The following is a 21364-nucleotide window of genomic DNA, read 5'->3' on the forward strand; positions in this document are numbered from 1 at the left end:
TCTTGTCCTTCTTAATCCCATCATCTGGAGTTAAAAAGTGTTTTTTTTTGTGAAAAGATTGGCCCAGTCTTTCTTAATGGGCACAAAATATCCACGTCCAAAGACTTCAGGCACCTCTTGGAAGCGGTTTCACTATGCAGGAAGATTGGGTGTGCTTCCTGCCTTTTAAGAGCATGTTTCTCTATTTCTCCTTTGGGGAAATATATTATTGTCTCTTTGAATGTTCCCCAGATATTATTATTTGGGGGGTGGGTGGGCTTCCTACAGTATCTTAATATTTATACATGTGATTAGTACCCATTAAAAATGCAATGATTGATTAAAATCCATTGACATAGGTGCTTTTTGTTTACAACCTCATCTGAACAACTCACTAGACTTGTTATAGAAAGTATCCACCAGCGCTACTGATATGAGACAATTGGCGTTGTTCAAAAAAAATGACATTTTTGCAGTTTTGACGAGAGGGTGGAATCTCTTGTTATCTTGTAAACAGAGACGAGGGTTGCTAGGCTGGTAGGGGACACCTCCCTGCATGGCGACAGGGCCGAAGGTAGCCTACTAAATGTTTACAGAACGACCCAGACTGAGGCTGTAATTTGAAAACATGAAGAAATTAAGCGTAAAGGCTCAGAGGCTGAGCTCGCCAGCCTCAAGAGAGACCCACTAAAATGGAAACCCCGCTCTGACAAGACGGCGGCCTCAACGGTCGGAAGGCCGTCTGCGCATGCTCCCCCGACGCTTGGGCCTCGCCCTCCTTTCTCCGACCTCGCCTCAAGGCCGCGCCCCGAGTCCGAGTCCCGCCCTTCCTGTTTGACTGAGGGGCGGAGAACGGGTCGGCTGGGCCTCGGCGGCGGCTGCTGCTCCTCTTCCTTCTCCCCAGCGAAACGATTTGCGAGTCTCCGGGGCTGCTGCTGCTGCTTCTTCTTCTTCGTGGGCTGAGCGGAGCTAGAGCTAAGATGGCGGATCCGGAGGACCAGCTCTCCGATGAGGAGAAGGTAAAGGAGGCCTCCCCCTCACCTCAGAAGGAGAAGGGTCGCGCGTGTGGGGAGGAGAAAGGAGGAGGAGGAGGAGGAAGCGGTGGCGGTTTCTTCTCTCCCCCCTGCCCGGAGGGGAGAAGGAAGGAAGCGAATTGAGCCATAAGGGGATGGTGGAGCCAGGCTCGAGCCCGTCAGCCCGGCTCTGCCAGCGGGGGGAAAAGAGGTTCGGTTTCCTTCTGCCCGAGGCCTGCTTTTACACGCCGCCCTCTCCGCTCCTTGTACGGTCCGAGGGCTGAAAATAGGCTGCAAGGCTCCCGGCTGGGGCTGAAGCAAAACGGGCGCGGCGCGGATCCGGTGTCTCCGCCCCGCCTCGCCTCGCCTCGCCTCTCTCTTAATCCGGAGGGAAGCCCGGCTGAGGGAAAAGGGGCTCCTCCGGGTCAAGCCTTTCTCTCCTCCCATCGGCCTCTGGAGTTGGTCCCGCCGCTCTTGTCGCTGGAGCGGTTCAGGGCAGTTTCCTGGCGGCCCGCTTGATTTAATGGTGGCCCGTATAGCCTGTTCACGTAGCCTGAGGTGATTTCCAAAAGATGGCTCTGGTGGACCCTTGTTTTTTTATTATTATTATTATTATTATTACGCCCCGACTTCTTGGACCCTTGACTCAAGATTATTTTGAGGGAGGATTTTGTAGATCTGGATGATACGTTCTAATGTTTTGCTTGGAAAGGGGCTCCCACATGCTGCTTCGATTTTGGGTTTTCCGGAGGGCAAAGTTTGTTCATCTGGTGCTGAGGGTAGTTCTGACGGGTTAAATAAAGCCAGGGGTCTTCCAACTTGACAGAGCTTTGAGAGTTGTGGACTTCAACTCCCAGAATTCCTCCTCCAGTCATGTTAGCTCAGGAATTCTGGGAGTTGAAGTCCACAAGTCTTAAACTGGCCAAGTGGGAAGACCCTTGTGATAGATGACGGGTGGATGGAAAGATAGATAGAGATGGGTGGATGGATGGATAGATAGACAGATAGCTAGACAGACAGACAGACAGACAGACAGACAGACAGATAGATAGATAGATAGATATGGGTGGGGAGACAGTAGACAGGCAGACAGATGATAAAATTCAGAAGTCTTTAAACTTGACAGAGCTTTAAGACTTGTGGACTTCAACTCCCAGAATTCCTCCTCCAGTCATGTTAGCTCAGGAATTCTGGGAGTTGAAGTCCACAAGTCTTAAACTGGCCAAGTGGGAAGACCCTTGTGATAGATGACGGGTGGATGGACAGATAGATAGAGATGGGTGGGTGGATGGATGGATGGATAGATAGACAGATAGCTAGACAGACAGACAGACAGACGGATGGATGGATGGATATGGGTGGGGAGACAATAGACAGGCAGACAGATGATAAAATTCAGAAGTCTTTAAACTTGACAGAGCTTTAAGACTTGTGGACTTCAACTCCCAGAATTCCTCCTCCAGTCAGGTTAGCTCAGGGATTCTGGGAGTTGAAGTCCACAACTCTTAAACTCGCCTAGTTTGAAGACCCTTGTGATAGATGACGGATAGATAGAGATGGGTGGATGGATGGATAGATAGACAGATAGCTAGACAGACAGACAGACAGATAGATAGATATGGGTGGGAGACAATAGACAGACAGATGATAAATTGAGAAGTCTTTAAACTTGACAGAGCTTTAAGACTTGTGGACTTCAACTCCCAGAATTCCTCCTCCAGTCATGTTAGCTCAGGAATTCTGGGAGTTGAAGTCCACAAGTCTAAACTGGCAAGTGGGAAGACCCTTGTGATAGATGACGGTGGATGGACAGATAGATAGAGATGGGTGGGTGGATGGATGGATGGATAGACAGATAGCTAGACATACAGACAGACAGACAGATAGATAGATATGGGTGGGGAGACAATAGACAGACAGACAGATGATAAAATTCAGAAGTCTTTAAACTTGACAGAGCTTTAAGACTTGTGGACTTCAACTCCCAGAATTCCTCCTTCAGTCATGTTAGCTCAGGAATTCTGGGTGTTGAAGTCCACAAATCTTAAAGCTCTGTCAAGTTTGAACATTCTTGGGTTGGATAATTTCTTCTTGATCACTTCTTCCTAGGAGTCTTAAAGTTTGCATGCCATACCCCTTTATTTGAATCCATGCTAGAAATACCTCAGTGTTTGAATTCACACAGAAAAGAATGTGCATTTGCTTTTGTTCTGTTAATCTCTGTTATTATTTACAGTGATGGCTTGTATACCCGGTTAGTAATAAATCCTTGTTTGTTGCTAAGCATGTTTTTAAACGATCTTCCTGACTCATTTTCTTGTGACACTGTATGTTTATAACATGCAGTTGTCACATCCCTACATTACTACTTATGTATAAGTTATTTTAAGCTAGATTTTAATATTTAGGAGGTTCTTTTTCCTGGTTTTATTGATTTAATAGCTATTGAATAAGTATAAGTCAAATCATGTATACATTCTTATATTTGTTCTTAAATTTGATATACTGGTATGAAAAGGAAGTCAGTTAACTTCCCTTCAATCAACCAAACTAAGCTTAAGAGCATCTTGCAGAATTTTGATTTGTTTAGATTCATGTAAATTAGTAAGCCATAATATAGGAGAATTACTTGATGTGCTAATTGTGATTTGTTCAGTAAAACACAATTGCATAAGTTCAAACTACATATTTTAATTTTGGCAATTGTATATTTAATAGACCATGGTTAAGGAAATGAACAATTGGCCATAATAGAATCAGATCAAAATTTTGCAAGATCGCCTTTAGCTTGATTTGGTTAATTGACAGGAAGTAACTTCCTTTTCATGCCACTATTATACAATTAACAAATATAACAGAATACATGAATAATACCGTGTTTCTCATATAATAAGGCTGGGCCTTAAAAAATTTTTGAGCCCTGAAAAAATGGCTAGGATGTCTTTTCGGGAGTGAATTAATTTCTCCCCCCCCCCCACGCATCCACACCTAGGGCGCCCCGCGGGCAGCTATGCCTTGCCACCAGCTACTCCTAATGGCTGATCATGGCAGAGCACGGAGGGCTCCGTACCCCCTCCAAGAGCCTTTGCTGCAGACCCAGGTCAGCCGGTGGGCAGCATCGGCGTGGATGTCCGCCAGCAGCATTTCAGCCGCTTCTCAGGCCTCCATAGCTTCCACAGTTCCCACCGGTGCTGGCGTCTCTCTCGACAGCCGTCTCCAACAACAGCGTCTGAGTTGCTACTGCTTTTCCCCATCCCTGTCCCCCCCAACAACAGAAAAAAAAAACATTTTGAGGTACCTGGGAGCGCTGTGCGCTGCGTTTTGGTTTAATCTCGAGCTCTGCAAGTTTCCAGAAGTCCCGGTGTGCCGTTCCTACATTCCAAGTGCGCCTAGGCCAAGCTGCAGCTGTCCCTCTCTCACCAGTGCCACCTCCAACAACAGCGACAGCAGTGGCAGGAACCGTGGAAGGGTTTCAGCCGCTTCTTGGGTAGGGGAGCTGCCTCTGTAACTTCCACGGTTCCTGCCGCTGCTGCCACTGTTGATGGAGACAGTGCTGGTGAGAGAGGAACAGCTGCAGCTCGGCCTGGGTGTGCTTGGAATTCAGGAACAGGCTGCGCACTGGGACTTTTGGAAATTTGCAGAGCCCGAGGCTGGAGCATCAAGGGTAGCAGCAGCAGAGATACTCGCTCAGCTCTTCTCACGCCCACCCAGCCTCTCAGGATTAAACCAAAACACAGCGTGCAGCACTCCCAGGTACCTCAAAATGTTTTTTTTTTTGTTCCTGTTGTTGCAGGGATGGGGGGAAAGCGGGAGTGTCTCAGACGCTGTTGTTGGAGACCGCTGCTGGTGAGTGAGGTGCCAGCACCGGTGGGAACTGTGGAAGCTACGGAGGCCGGAGAAGCAGCTGAAATGCTGCCAGCGGACATCCACGCCGCCGCCACCCGCCTGCTGACCCGGGTCTGCAGCAAAGGTGCTTGGGTGTAGGGAGCCCTCCACGCTCTGCCATGATCGGCTGTTAGGAGCGGCTGGTGGTGAGGCATAGCTACCTGCGGGGCACTCCTAATGGCAAGTTCCCCCCTGCCTTCCCCCCCAATTTTGCATGTTTTAAACAAGGCCTAAATTTGGGGGGAAGGGCTTAGTTTCATTTTATGCCTAGAAAACATGCTGGGTCTTCCTATGGGGGGGGCATATTGTTGGAGAAACACGGTATATAGTTAAAAATAATTGAATTGGTTTATATTTATTCAGTAAAAAGCTTAGTTTAACCATAGTTGTATATTAATCTAAATTTATCTAAAGGTTTCGTTTCCAGAAGGATAGCTGTATTGACTGATTTCAGTAGGAACCAGAGAGTCTTGAGCTCACATTAATCTATATACTATTAAAACTTTCATTCCTATAGCCTTTAACTGGGAAAAACAGTGCATCATAGAGCAATAATTTTTGAGCCAAGGTATCTCAAATAGATTAACTTACAGAATGTGTTCAAAATCTGGGACCCATAACTCTCTTGGAATTGAAATTTGGCAAATGTTTTAAACCATTTTGTGACATAAACATATCATCAGTGATTTATTGCATAATACAAAATGTCATAAAATATTTTCTGTGCTAATGTTTGACTGCTATCTAGTTCAACATGGGCTATTTTCAAGGGAGATAGCGTTCTGAAGGTATCCCAACTTTTCTAGTGAAAGCAGTACATTAGAAGTTCTGTCGTTGTTGTAGACATTGAGGAATCTAATAAGGAAATATCTTTCAACTGATGACCCAGTGATGTCTCTATAACCTTTAACTGAATGAAACACGGGCAACAATTTTTGTTCCAAGGTACCTCAAATGGACTAATTTACAGAATATCTCCAAAATCCAGGACCTATGACTTCTGAGGAAATTAAATTGGGGAAGTTGTGGCTTTTTCAACTGCTGGGCTGCTGCCGTGGTCCCATGATCCTCATTTTCAATATTTCTGAGCCATTCTGGCAATCCTTTGCACTCTCCCTCACCCACTCAGCAGCCACTTACCTGTTTTCTAGGAAGGGAAGATTGAAAATCCTATGTTTCCTTACAATCCGTGCTACCCTCCCCAACCCGTGCTACTCCCGAGGTGCCTTCTTTGATCTCTATGATACCTTTTGCATATTTCCATGCATCCTCGCCCACTTTGCAAGCCTTCCTGACCCAAGCTGACTCCCTGTGTTCCATCTCTGACCCAGAGGGTTTCTCCCCAGCACTCTTCCTGACTCACACTGCCCACCTGTATGCCTTATCAAATATGTGTGACATAGCTTGTGCCACACCCATGCACACTTCTCAACCTTCACACGTAGTTGCTTACTGGCCTTGGAATTGCAACTTCTTGTTGGCTTCCCAATGACTCTCCTTGCAAGCTTCCGCGAGCAGAGTAAATGGGGAAACAGTAGGAATTTGAGAGAAGGAAAGAAGGCAGGAGGGAGGGAGGAAAGAAGGAACAGTGCAGAAGGAATAAGCGGAGGAAGGAAAGAGAGAGAAATATGGGAGGAAGAAAGGGACAGGGTAAAAGGAAGAGGGAGGGAGAGTGGAAAGGAGGAGATGAAGGAACATTTCTGATACTCCTTGCCAATACATACATACATACATACATACATACATACATACATACATACATACATACATAAAAGGCTAGCTTAATGCAGAGGTCCCCAACCCATGGGTCACTACTAGGCTGTGCCCCTTTTGGAACCAGGCTGCGCAAGCAGCAGGGGAGCATGCATGCACGCGCAGCTCCACTCATGAGTGGCAGGTGCTTGCATTTACATATGCAGCTCTACCTGTGGGAGCAGCAGACACTTGTGCAGATGGAACTGTGCGCACATGCCTGCTACGCAGAACTATCCTCACGCAAAAGACGGCCAAGCCAGAAAGGTTGGGGACCACTGATCTAATGTATCAACTATTGTCCACTATGTTTATAAATATTGCCTTAAACTTACATTTATTTAGGTTGAAATTCTTGATAACACAATAAATATTACACAGACATCCTCTGAAAACTATGTTCTTTTTTTTTAATTAAAGTTTTATTTGGGTCTTCACACACACAAAAAACATAATACAAGTAAAACATCCTTTTTGAAAATAGCATGGTCCCGGGTTACACTTCTTTATACATTCACAAACTCAATGTCATGCTCATTTTTGTGTTCTATTCCATATCTTATAACTATTTTGCATTTTCTATATAGTTTTTCCCCTCTTTTAGTTTTCTCAATTTTATTTTGATTATCTCATCTCAATTCAAATCATTATATTTATACTTTTGTCTGTCCTGTTTCAATTTTATATTATCTTTTCTCATTAAACAAATTTTCTCCCGCAGTTACTAATTAGAGTATGACACCTTTATATCTTTTAATTTTATCCATTCAACTCTTATTTAAACTTCGATATATACCTTGAGGTTGTAACATTCAATATAATACGTAATACATAACTTCCAATCGAATTCTGCTTGGTACGTTCTTATAATACACACCATATTCTTTAAAAAAGGATTATAAATGTATGTAATTAAACTCTCATTCCATTCCAATTCAGTTCTATCATTAAAATTCATTAAAGTCTTAACATCTTTAACATTTCTTTTCAATTAAATGTCATACTTCCTTGAAGTTCTTCTTTCTGTTCTTCTACAGAAACCCTGGGAATTGATGACTTAAGCAATAATTTCTTCATCATGAGGCAAATTAAACTTTGTAATAATTATTTAGGTTATGAATTTTAAATGCGATTGGGTATAAAATTGATGCTTTAATTGAACATGGAATATTGATTTACTGTCTCTATCAAAATATATACAGATTCAGTTTTCATATAGAAGTTTGAGATATCTTCCAGATGTCACCCTGATGGATAATGCAACAATTTGGGAAGAAAAATAAAAAACCTCCTGTTTTCAATATGCGTGATCTTGAATAGATAGGTAGAGCCCAGGAAAGCAACCTTTGTATAAACAGAATTTACACAAGGAATTTATATTTGTCTCACCTTTTCCCCATAGTTGGTAATATCATTGAAAAGAAGAAGGGCAGCTTTCTTCCAGTACTTTTAGCTTAGGAACCAGGTTATTAAACTGTGCACAGTTTGTTTAAAGTAAAGAGGAAATGCAAATGTATGAGGAAATAATTTAGGTAGACTTCGTGGGGGAATATTAAGCAACTTTCAGTTTTGAACAAGAGCCCTACTTCCTCAAAACACACTACATTTTGTAGCATATTCTGAATACAGATTTGCAAATAATTCAGCAGATAAATCAGCAGACTTGGACATTTCGGTGACTAAGAAATAGAGCGTTAAAGAAAGAGGAGAAAGTTGCACAAAATCTGGAACGGTGTCTGTCTGAACTGTTGTCATTGTAGAACTTGTTGACAGAATATCTTTAAATAATATACTGAAAGAAATCTGAAGAGCTGAGGTAGTTAGAAATTACATAACTGAGTGTCTGTTGCAAAGAACTGAAAGCAAAAGTATCTAAATCATCTAAAACATTCAGACCTTCATTTTGGCTGAATAGATCTTCCTCCAAACACCTTATCTATTAAGCTGTACAGGGGGGTACACCCTGTATAAATGATCCTTCAATTTCAGAAACATCTGTACCTTGAGGCTCCACAAATAGTTTTCATTCTAGTTCTTGCTGATAAAAAACAATTAGAAACTTCAGATGTTAGTCCCAAGTATGCTCAACGCAAATGTAAAACCAATGAGATTCTTACAGAAGTAACATATTCTTAAATAACTCTGGAATATACTTAAAGATAACCAATACTTGATAGTAAATTTTGTCAGAGGTTTTTCAGAAGAGAATTAGTTAAATGTAGGGAATGTTGGAAATTACGATCATGTGATTGCAAGAATGCTGGAATGGCCACAATTTTAAGAATAAAACTGGTCTGGACATTATGGAAATTTCAATTCTTCAGGACTAATAGATCCAAAAATTTTTATGCATTCTTTCAGTTAGCATTTTCTAGATATCTTGATTCAAAAATTGTAGAAACATGAGAGTTTTAGTAACATAAAGATAGATATTGCAGTGAGGTGCTACTATCCTGGTTGTTCATTTCATTTACATGTGAGGGAGTAAGAATCCACCCGCTTCCCTGCAACACTCTTTAAGATGAAAAAAAATTACAAAAGAAACAAATCAAGCTGAATATGCAACTAATAAAAAAGGGAAAGATAACCTACTTTATATTATAGTATATACTTATTAATAATCACTGGTTTATTAATAGTATGGTAATTACTATAATATGAATAGTACAAATATTATTTTAAATTATCACAAAATCTTTGTCAAAGTTATGCATATTTCTCTATTGCGAGAATTGTACAGTATTGCCATTGCCTTATAAAGGCATGAACATGATATATGGGTTTGCTTTTAACTAAATTGATTTCCGTTGTGGTCATAAACATGAAGAGGTTATGAGCACCCCTCATTTCGTATCTCTTTTGTATGTTTTAAGCAAAAAAACCCTCTAATATTCTTGTTTAAACAGTAATATGTATATTTGTTTTATATATTACATTTGGTAGTATTTTTTCAAAGTTTTATAAAGTTTATTATAGATAAAATACAAATATAAAAAAGGTAAAAAGTGCAAAGGCTAAAGAGAAAGAAAAAAGGTAGTGACTTCCAACTTTTTTCAGTGCAGTTAAAAGAAAAATTATAAACTCAAATCTTTTTACATTTCTAATTATTTCACACCATTTCATAACAACATTGTCAATTTAGACAAAATCCAAAATTAGAGGTTTCATTTTTTTCTGTTTTGAGAATTAAGTCCAGAAGTGGTTCCCAAGTGGAAACAAAACAAGATAAATTCTTCTCTTTAATTTAGACAGTCAGTTTTGAAATCTCTACCAGGTCTATCACTTTTAGCATACATTCTTCCATTGTGGGAATTGATGTGTTTTTCTTTCTTTGTGTATACAGAATGTTTTGCTGCAGTCAACCTTTAAAATATTTGTCTTGTGTATTACATTTGGTAGCATTAAAGAATTTAAAAGTTATATTAAAATTTTTTCATATCAATCGTTTACTGGAATATTGGAAAAGTTTCACATTATTGTTATTTTGTGTTCATTCATTTGACATTCATTACAAAGAAACAACTGCTTTAGATAGTATATTTGGGAGGCAGCTTATAATTACGAGTCATATTAGTTTTTTTGTGGGGGAAGTAAGCCTCCCATCTTTGGTTGCAGTGGTACTGTTAGTACTGTATTGGATAGAAATATCATTCGGAGGTATTTCAGGCAGTTCATTTCTGAAAGATGATTATGTTCTTCACTTCCCAGAGTATTATGTCTAAATTGTGTTATGGCTGCTGCAGGTTTTTTGCGTTTAAGTTGATAATCAAACTTCTATAACAATTGTATAGTAGAATTAAGGTATATATACATTTCTTCCTTAAAAGAAAATCCAATTCTTTTAATACAGTTCAGTTTTTTAAAAACGCTATTCTTATTTCCTCTACAAATTAGGTTGAAAACTATATCATTTGTTTTCATTTCAGGTGCGCATAGCAGCAAAATTCATTATCCATGCTCCACCAGGAGAATTCAATGAGGTTTTTAACGGTGAGCAGGCCATACGTTGATTTTCATTTCAGATAGCCTATTTAACAGTGCAGCATCCCTTTTTCAAATAGAAATGCCCTGTTTCAGATTTTGGTCATCTCAAATTTGAAGCATCTTGTTTGGGAGTCCAAAGCTGCTGTTCCAAACTTCCCGGATGCTTGAAATGCTCATTTGGAGCACAACTGTTTTAAAATCAAGATTTTGTAAATCTTGTCTTAATAAAATTAATAATTTTTATATAGGTACCTTAGTGTTTTAATATGATAGTATCTTGCAAGTAATGCAAGTAATACTTTTTGTCATAGATTTCCTTATTACTGAAATTGATGCAATTCTTATTGATATTATCTTATGCCAAAATGAAGATTTGGTTTTGTCAAGCATGAACCAGGACTTTGAATGTGAAATAGTTTAAATTAAAAGCATTTTGTACACATCTGCTTTTGAGTTACATTGCAAAATTTCTGTTTAACTAAAGGTAATGTATGTGTGATTGACTATTTTTTAAAATTTCTGTATAACTGTTAGGTCTAAAAAGAACATGTTTTGAATATAAGCTTAAAATAAGATAAGTTAGAAATATTCTATTTAAAATACAGTATAATTATGTCCTCCCCCATGTCATGTTCTTTGTTACAGTGGGAGATTAAGCTGTGGAATTGATAATTGGTTCAAGCTCTAATTAAAAGACCTGCATATCCCTTTTATGAAGAGTTTGGGGGGATTTGAGAAAATGATATAAAATGAGACTTTAAAAAAAAGAATTACGGAACGATTAGCCATTAGTTGCTGAAGAGGGATTAACAAATAGAATAGGCTTAGCATAATTTCTAGAGACACCAGTTGACTTAAAATTGAAACTGACAATAATCAAGGCATTTTAAAATTGAAACTGGCAATAATCAAGGCATTTTAAAATGGCACCAGTCTCGAGAAAGACAATCTCAGAGCGATTCTCTTGCCTCAAATCCTGCACTTGCTTGAGGGTTTTACTCATTATTTTGTCTCCATTTTTTCTTCCCGTAAAACTTATGAATTAAAGAAGCATATGGCTGTTATTGGTGTTCTCTTATAGTTTTTGAAGTTTTGGTTGTGAAGTAACACCAATTTACATGAAGAGCCATTGAAGTGAGAGCTGATGGCAGGTGACCATTAGGGAATATTTTAGAGCTCGTAGAAGGAACTAAGTTTCAAAATGCTAAGACTATTTTTTCCAGCCCTATTACTGCAAATCCATTTTTTCTTTCCTGTACTAAATACTAAGAAATGTGTAAAATGTTTCAAGGTTGAGGTGCTTCAGTCTTGGGACAATCTGCTGTTTCAACCTTGAAACATTTTAGTTTTTTAGTCCTTATCTGCATATTAGTGACAATGAACATAATGCCATTGTAAGCTACTGTGTGATACATTCTGTCTCTTTATATAACTGCAGATTTTGACAGTTTATAATAAAAGTTGAACTCTATTATGTGCATATTGAAATGTAAGGAGAAATTTTGATTTAATTTCTAAATTTGAGCTGTTATATAAATGATTGTTATATTTTTTCTATGAGTTTGCTTGTTTAGGCTTTTTAATACTATAGTTATTATATTATATACAAATGTGTTCATTTTTGGCCAGAATTGCAAAGTTATGTCCAATTAAATATAGAACAAATCCCCCGGAAAATTTAAATGCTATTTCCTGTGAAATTTCAAGAAATATATTTCATCCGTATACATCGTTTTAAATGTAGCATTTAAAACCTTTAGTTTGATAGACACGCATTTGAGATGGATATTATTTATTTATTACCATATTTATTTATTCACCATATACTAATGCTCAGTATTTTTCAGATGTTCGTTTGCTACTTAATAATGATAATCTTCTCAGGGAAGGAGCAGCACAGTAAGTATTAACCTCTTTATTCAATAACTATCTTTCATTGCATTAAGAAAGGATGACACTATTGAAAATTTCTTTTGAGACATATAGGTAGGCAAGGAAGAGGATAATATTTCTCATTGCCCTTTCAAAATTTTACCTGCTGAATTATAATAAATTTGGAATTAAACTTGTTTTAATAAATTATATTAAATTGTTAACTCTAGTTTGTTGAACAGTGTTGTGTATGAACAAAGTAGGAATGTGAAACTTTTGTCAGTTTCTTGTCAGTACAACTTTTTGCATCCAACCAAACCAGTGATTTTGTTGGATACAAAAAGAAAAAGGAAAATACAGACAGATTATGTATTCCTGCTTGCACATCACTCTAAGCACCTGAGTAAACCAGTATATGATTCATTGTACACTGCTAAAAACAGTATAGTTCATTTACTTATCCCATTCACACAACACATTCATCCAAAGACAAACAAGTCACATCATGACTTATCTAGAACAGCGGACCCCAACCCTTTGGGCACCAGGGACCGGTTCTATGAAGAGAAGTTCTTCCACAGACCAGAGGGGGTGTGGTTTTGTGTGCTGCCTGCATTCCGTGGTGATTAGAAATAAATATCTGAACTTTGTGCAGAAATTCATATTTGTTTGAGTACTTACTTTAATATGTAGCAAAATCTTATCTGATGTCTCTTTTATTTCTAGCGCATTTGCACAGTATAATTTGGATCAGTTTACTCCAGCTAAAATAGAAGGCTATGATGAACAGGTATCTTTGAAAATATTTAAGTTTGAAAATTATTATTTAGCATATGATAAGAATACGACAGAAGAGAGTTAAGCATACACACACAATGCACATAAGTATATACAAAACTTCTATGTGGGTATGGCAATGGTCTCATAGCTGGATGTCAAATTCAGCTGTCCAGGTGATTGTCTCCGGCATTGCTTCATGCAGATCATCTAGGGCAGGGGTTAAAAAAGGTTGGGAACCACTGATCTGGGGAATCAGAGAACGTATGTTGTGAGAAATCTTTTACAATATGCTTGTTTGTATATCACCATCACAATCGCAACAAGGGGACTCTTTTATCCCCACTCATGTAGGGCAGAGAGACTTCTTCCAGTATCACACCTAATTCTGTACAGTTTTATCCAAACAGAGTGAGGCAGGTCATAACCAGTTGGCTTGGTAGAAGCTAGGCCATAATAAGGTACCTTGGACCATTACTTTTTCCAGACATTAAATTGGGTAGATGTTAAGTGAATAGTTGTTTTCCATGTTGGCCTGCAAGATTTCAATTTTGTGATAGACTGCATAGTCCTGGTGAAGGGGCGGTGGGGAGGCTTCTTGTTCAGCAACCTTGACCATAGCCAAACAAGAGCTTGTTGTCTTCTAATGTGAGGCAAAATTGAAATATCTTTTTATTAAGTGATAATGCAGATTATAGATCTCATTTTTGGTTAATTATGGAATATTCAGAGGTGTCTGAACAATCTAGTATGCAGCTGATTGGATAAATAAATGGTTTTGGTGCTGCAACATTAACTTCACAATGTTTGTCTTATAGTCCATTCTAATCTGATTTTATTAATTACCATTATTGAGAACCCTTTTTTCTCCAAATATTGGAACAGACACCATTATAGATACCGAACTTCAAAGAGTTGTATCTGCAGAGGATTGTGTCATTTAAATCAGGGGTGTCAAACTCAATTTCATTGAGGGCCGCGTTATGATTGTTTTTGACCTTGGAAGGTTGCGGGGGTGACAGCACTCTGCCTCCTGCAGCACTCTGCCAGCCAAAATGGGCCGTGGGGGTTAATTACAAAATGTGGACTTTGCTTTGTGGCATCCAGATCCAGCGAGCAAGGAGTGTGAACTGCACAAAAAATACACTTTGGTTTGGTTATGAAGAAATATCCCCAAAGTCAAGATGTAGCCTAAATGTAGACTGACTTTTAGCTACACATCTTCCCAGAAACACAGCAAATTTTGAAGCTCCAGGTAAAGAGGATTTCATTTTAGGATGAGTAACAACAATTTGCATGTTGGAAAACTGTATTTTAATGAGGGAGGGGTGCAGAATAGCCCTTCTCTGCCTGAGGGTGTAGAGACCTGGCACCAATCAAAACTTGTGAAGCAACTGATCAGTACTGACAGGATAAGCCACTAGTATATGAATATAAAAGCAAACTCCACCCCCTTCTAGCACTGATGATGTTACCTAGTTTGGTAATGAAACATCTGCAAAAAAAAACCCTTCAAGTTCAGAGAGCAACAAGGACCTCCTAGTTCAACCCTGAGCTATAATATCTTCTATCAATAAAGACTTTTTGGTTAGAGGGATTCAGAGCCTGCCTTATATGAGATGGCTTCAAGTGGATTTCATTCTAAATTTGGATACGATTTCTGTAAATAAGGAATGTAGAGTAATAATGGCTAAGTCTTTGATCCTTCATACATCATAAGAATACAAAGCTAAAGAATAAACAAAAAACAGATTTGGAAAAAGAAAAGGCTCATGAAAGAAAAAAAGGGAGAAAGTGGAAAAGAAGGAAAACTGAAAAAGAATGACTTCCAACTTTCTTTGGTACAGATATAAGTAAAAAATATATCAAAATCTTACTCTAACATTAACATTTGTCTACATTATTTCCATAATCCCATATCTAATCTTCAAACCCCCAGATCAGCTTTTAATTTGTTTCTCACAAAAAGTCCAGTAATAGTTCATATCGCTTTAATCATTATTTGTTAAGGAAATCACAACTGGTTTATTTAATTGCACCAACCTCTGAATAAAATAGGAATGGAAAATCCTAGTCTAGACCCATGCCTCTCAACTTTGGCAACTTTAAGGTGCATGGATTTCAGTTCCCAGAAGTCTCCAGGCAGCATGACGTTCACCCATCTTAAACGTGCCAAGACTGAGAAACACTGATCTGGGAATTTTTCCATTCCTCTTTTACTGGTTCTTACTTACTTGTGAGCAATCATATTGCAAAATCCTAACTTAGAACCCTACCCCAGAGCCATCATAATGCAAAATCCTCCCTCCCAACCCACCCCAAGAACAAGCATGGTGCAAAATCCTCACCCCACTTCAGACCAATCGCAATTCCCTTCCTAACCTGCTTTCCACAACTTCTCGGGTGGGAAAAAGATCTTGTGAAGTTAGAAGGTGCGATTGAACTTTTTTTTTTTTTTTACTGGTAGTCCCAAAGTCTTCTTTTGTTTCCCTGCATGCTGGAGGATGGACCTGGAAAGCAGCTTAGTGAGGGAATTGTGATTTTGCTGCAGGATTTTGCAGGAGGCCATCCAGGCCAAAAACAGGCCGCAAGGGCCCGCACCCAGGCCCCAGGGGCCCCATTTTCGTTACTAGAAGCACCGCAGGCCAGTCCTTTGCTATTTCAGGCTGGCCCCATGGCCCAGATCTAAGTACCCTGCAGGCTGGATCTGGCCCGTGGGCTTGAGTTTGACACCCCTGATTTAAATGGAGAGAAATGGAAAGGAAGGAAAGTTATCAGTGTTATATAATGTCATATAATACATTTAATCATCTATTTCTTTTGGTGGAAAAGCTCTATGAAAATAAATACTAATTGATGTTATGAGTTATTTTAATTTTCTATTCAATATATTTTTTATATGTGATGAATATTAAAAATCGTTAATGTACGTTATGATATCAGATGTGTATAAACAGTACTGTGATTAATTCAAAGAAGTAGAAATATTAACGTTGAAATGCCCCTTTTATAACTTTTTTGTAGGTATTAATAACAGAGCATGGTGATTTGGGCAATGGGAAATTTTTTGATCCAAAAAACAAGATTGCTTTTAAATTTGATCATTTACGAAAGGAGGCTACAGATCCAAAGCCTCACGATGTTGAAAATGCAATTGAGTCATGGCGAAACTCCATAGAAACAGCAATGAGAGCATATGTGAAGGAACACTATCCAAATGGTGTCTGCACAGTAAGTATCCCCAATCTGGAAAATGCTTGGATTAAAACTATTATTTAGGTTGCATAATTGAGATTTTTTCTGCTTTGATTCATGGGAGATCATGGATATTGCACAAATATAGCTATAATATAGTCATCTTGTTATGAAATGGCTGAAAATAGATATGGCAACTAGGAATGTTGATAACCAACAGCATTATCAATACTAAAGGAAGAAAACCACTAGCGACATTCTTTTTCAACAGTGCTCATTTTACAGTATACTCTCGGATGTTCTATTAGTATATGATTATAGAGATGAATGAAATGGAAAATGTTTTTGCACATTGTTGCTCATACATGGACCAAACCATTCTCGGGTGGGTTGTGGTGTAATCAAACCAAATCTGGAACATTTTTATTGTTCCAAGTTTTACTTGTGACCCACTTCACAATAATGTTAAAATAGAAGTACAGAAAGGTTGGTGCACTTGCTCTGCTTTTGTGTCTTGCTCCGGATGGCCCATCTGCCAGCCTGTCCACTGATTTTGTTACATACCTATCAGCTACCCTATCTATGTCCTTTCCAGTAAATTTACGTGTAGTTTTCGATTTAGTACCACAATTGATTTCAAAACTTCTGGAACTACGCAAGACAGTTGAGTTATGCCCCATGACTTTTTCTGGTCGCAGTTGTTAAACAAATCATTGCAGCTCTTAAGTGAATCGTTTGGGTGTTATGTGAATCTGGCTTCCCCCATTGATTTTGCTTGCTGGAAGCTAGTTGGGAAGGTTACAAATGGTGACCACATGGCCCCAGGACAGTACAACTGTCATAAACACATGCCAGTTGCCAAGCACCCAAATTTTGACCACATGATTATGGGGATGCTACAACAATCATAAGGGTGAAAACTGGTCATAAGTCATGAATGGTTGAAGTTGGTGACTACCTGTACTTGTCTCCCTTTGACTGCAACGTATCACCATCTTTTATTTACTATCTTATCTCACTATGTAGAGAATGTTTTAAGCATCCCTAATAGGTAAAAATATTCAAAGAATTCAATAGAATGAATTCCACAGCTATTCTATTTTCAGTGTTTGATTTCTGAGGAAGGCCACTTATAAAACATGAGCATAACAGTACTCTATATCTACTAATACTAGTATTTAAAGGTACATTGTGTTCACTGATTGAGATAATATGTAATCATAATCAAAAGCAAGGAGCTGTGTTTAGCCCTAATAGTAATTATGACTTTTACCCATATAACAAATATTTCATCATAATGCCAAATCGTAATGAGTAAAATCCAAAGTTATATTATTGCATTGTGTAATAGATGAATCCAGACATTCATAACTTAATATAGATGGATTTGTGTGATTCAATTTAGGCTACAATGTGCCAGGAAGTTCATGGGAAAAGTGCTTTCTTTGTTTCTCATTACAGAATAAAGAAAAGAACTATTCTCATTTTATCAGAAGCAATATTTAGCTGTGAATTCAATGAAAATGTATGATCCTCTATTCCCAAATTTGTTGTTTGGCATGTTATGATTTATTAGCCAATATTATTCTTTAGGTTATTCAGTATTTTGATGGATCCATAAATATACTGTATATTAGTAATATGTTGTTAATGAACACTAATGTCAGTGTCTGAAGGTGGTTTTGTATGATTACAGAGTGAGGAAGGTATCTAAAGTTTGAAGGCTAACATTTCCCCCTCCCCCACCCCCCAATTTGTGATTCAGGTATATGGAAAAACTATTGATGGACATCAAACAATTATTGTTTGCATTGAAAGTCATCAGTTTCAAGCAAAAAACTTTTGGTATGTATAAACTGTTTTATTTTGAAATAGATTCCAAAGAAAGTTTTATTGGCATTTTTATTTCAGCATGTTTAATTTCAAAATACATGTTTATCTTGTGTAATATCAGTTATTATAGATATATTTCAGTTGTGACAGACTAGTTTCCCTTCTGCTGACTCTCCTAAAAGTATCTGATAAAACATGTGGTAAAGATTCTTTAATCCTCCGGAGCAATTTTAGGGGACTGGCAGAGGCTTCAGTGAGAGATCAATATTATTAAATTGATCCAAGATTTTGAGCTATATTGTATAAACATTAATGTGAAATGTGTGTCTCTGTGTGCGAAATTTTATTACAAATATATACAAACTGTTTGTAAATAAAGTTTTACTACTTTTAATTTAAATACAGTGTAAAAAGTTGAAGATTAGAAAAATCTTTTGAAGAGCTAAAGCAGAAGTCCTTGAAATACATCATTTTTGTAGTGATAATTTTCAAGACATAGTTCTCTCTCTTTTCCTCCCCTCCCCTCTTCCCTGCCTCCCCCGTCTCCTTTTATGGATTTGTTTTTTTAAAGGAATGGTCGTTGGCGATCAGAATGGAAATTTACTATAACGCCTTCTACCACCCAGGTAGCAGGCATCTTAAAAATTCAGGTATGGCTACCCTAATTTTCCAAAATAATCTCAATAGCCTAATAACATCCCATGCAAATCTGAAAGATAATGTATGTATATTTTTAAAGATTATTTTGCATTTTTCTATTGGATAAATGTATATGTAATCCTCAACATGACCACAATTGAGCCCCAATTTTTTGTTGCTAAGTGAGATTTGTAAAATGAGTTTTGCCTGATTTTATATCCTTTCTTGCCTCAATTGGTAAGTGAATCACTGCAGTTAGTAACTGGATTGTTAAGCTAACCTGGCTTCCCCATTGACTTTGCTTATCACATGACCCTGGGACACTGCAGCTGTCATAAATATGAACCAGTAGCTAAGCATCTGAATTTTGATCACATGATCATGCGGATGCTGTAAAGGTCGTAACTGTGAAAAACAGTCATAAATCGTTTTTAAAAAATATTTTTTGCCAGTAAGTACATGTCTGGTCACTGATATTTAGGTCTCTCTGAAAATTTCATTTTCCTGGGAGGAAATTGAGAGTAAATAATTGGTGGAAAATGAATCGTATCTCAATCTGCCAAAGATTATTTCTTATTTTGGAAGGCATAAAATATCACTAATATATGTTGCCAGTTTCTGTTTGTAATTATTTTACTGTGAACTTTCTATGCATAGGTTCATTATTATGAAGATGGAAATGTTCAGCTAGTGAGTCATAAAGATATACAAGATTCTCTAACAGTGACTGTAAGTATCTTTTCCTGTGCATCGGTATAGGAACATTACATATTTTTCATATTATATTTTATAGAAGAAGTTGCCATTATTTTCTTTATATTAGTGAAAAGTTAGCATGCTAATAAAAATGAACATATGAGCAGCAAAAAGCAACCTGTCCTGCCTTTAGTTACTATTCCTGATGTGTGTAGGTGTGGCACATAATAAAATGTGTCACAAAGTAATTACATTACTTGTGTCTGATGTTGACGTATAAGTGTGACAATTACATTGTCACGTACATGAAACATTTTTGTCATTGTGACTTGCAAATTTACATGTATGTTTCCTTCAAAGGGAACCTTCACATACAAGTAGAAAAAGCACCTAGATCTCTTTCTACAGTTGACTTTATTAACAGAAATTGACAGAAGTAACGCTTTGATCTAGAAACGTGAACAGATTTTATATTCTGAATCATTTTGCCAAACTTTAGCACAGACTATTTGTACTTAAAGCATTATTTCTAAGTAAAATTAATTGTAATGAACTATTTGAGACTTTTTAATATACAAGATTCCAATTCTATTTCATTTTGAAAGCCTATTTTATTCAATAAAATTATTTTTATAAACAGCTGCTGTTTCAAAAATAAAAATAGAAACTATATCTGTGGATTTGTGGTTCCTAACTGCTGAAAGTATGAAATGTAAACATTTTATAAATGAATTAATTTTGAAGAATTTAAACAAGTAGAATTGAAGCTTTTCATGTTAACTTTATTTTGAGGCAAAACAAAGCAATAAAAATTACTTCCATCAATTAAATCATTTAACTGTAAATGAACAGTCTTTTATTTGCTCTAGGCGGATAGCTATAAGAAAAGGAGGAAGTTAGTGAAATCTATACCTTTTGGAGTATTAAGTTTATGAGTTATGCCTGTGTGTTTTGTGTATGTGTGTGTGCGTGTGTCTGTTTGTCTGTCTTCAAGTAAGTGTTGATTCCTGATGATTGCTCCCGCAGTTTTCTTGGCAAGTTTTCTGAAGTGCTTTTGAGACTTTCTCTCTGTGTGTGTGTGTGTGTGTGTGTGTGTGTGTGTGTATGTATGTGTTACGTGTATGTTTGCACACACACGTATACACACACACACACACACATATATATATATATATATATACACACACACACATACACAAACACACACACATACAGAGTGCACAATTAGGCAAGTTTACTTTGGAAGATTAATTTTATTTTTGAACAACTACAATGCTTTTGGTCAATCCAAAATGTTAATAAACCTCAAACCTGAATATTTTAAGAAAGTAAAAGCAAAGTTTTGGCTTTCTTAGGAGAATAACTATCTGGGCATAATTATTGGGCAACTATTAGTGTCCAGAATTATTATGCAACTAAATGAAAAATGAAAATTTGCCCATCTCACTTGTTTATTTGCATCAGTTAAAGTGAGAATAATAAACAAACAACTAAATGTACAAATAGACATTACTGACATTGTAAAAAATAAATAAATCACTGACCAATATAACCACCCTTCTTTTCAATAACAGCCATACACCTTCCATTCATGGAATCTGTCAGTTTCTTGATCGGTTGATTATCATTTCTTTATTTGTTTGTTTGTTTTTTATTTATTTTGATTTGTCAATCGCTTACAAGATAATAGGTATAAGTATATACATAGTTATGAATACATGAAATGGGTACATATAAGA

General features: G+C 37.6%; 1 protein-coding gene across 1 annotated transcript in view; it reads left to right on the forward strand.

Moving 5' to 3' along the window:
- Window positions 1–811: 811 nt before the first annotated feature.
- Window positions 812–21364, forward strand: part of CAPZA2 (capping actin protein of muscle Z-line subunit alpha 2) — a 30047-nt gene continuing 9494 nt past the window's right edge. The window contains exons 1-8 of the mRNA XM_026713064.2: window positions 812–998; window positions 10556–10619; window positions 12461–12512; window positions 13212–13275; window positions 16287–16493; window positions 18223–18302; window positions 18862–18940; window positions 19587–19658. Of these exons, the coding sequence (XP_026568849.1) occupies window positions 960–998; window positions 10556–10619; window positions 12461–12512; window positions 13212–13275; window positions 16287–16493; window positions 18223–18302; window positions 18862–18940; window positions 19587–19658 (657 nt within the window). The 5' untranslated portion in view covers window positions 812–959. The remainder of the gene's footprint in view (window positions 999–10555; window positions 10620–12460; window positions 12513–13211; window positions 13276–16286; window positions 16494–18222; window positions 18303–18861; window positions 18941–19586; window positions 19659–21364) is intronic.

This window comes from Pseudonaja textilis, chromosome 5 (genome assembly GCF_049901715.1).
Source record: "Pseudonaja textilis isolate UNSWEBS1 chromosome 5, rPseTex1.2, whole genome shotgun sequence".
Lineage (NCBI taxonomy): Eukaryota > Metazoa > Chordata > Lepidosauria > Squamata > Elapidae > Pseudonaja > Pseudonaja textilis.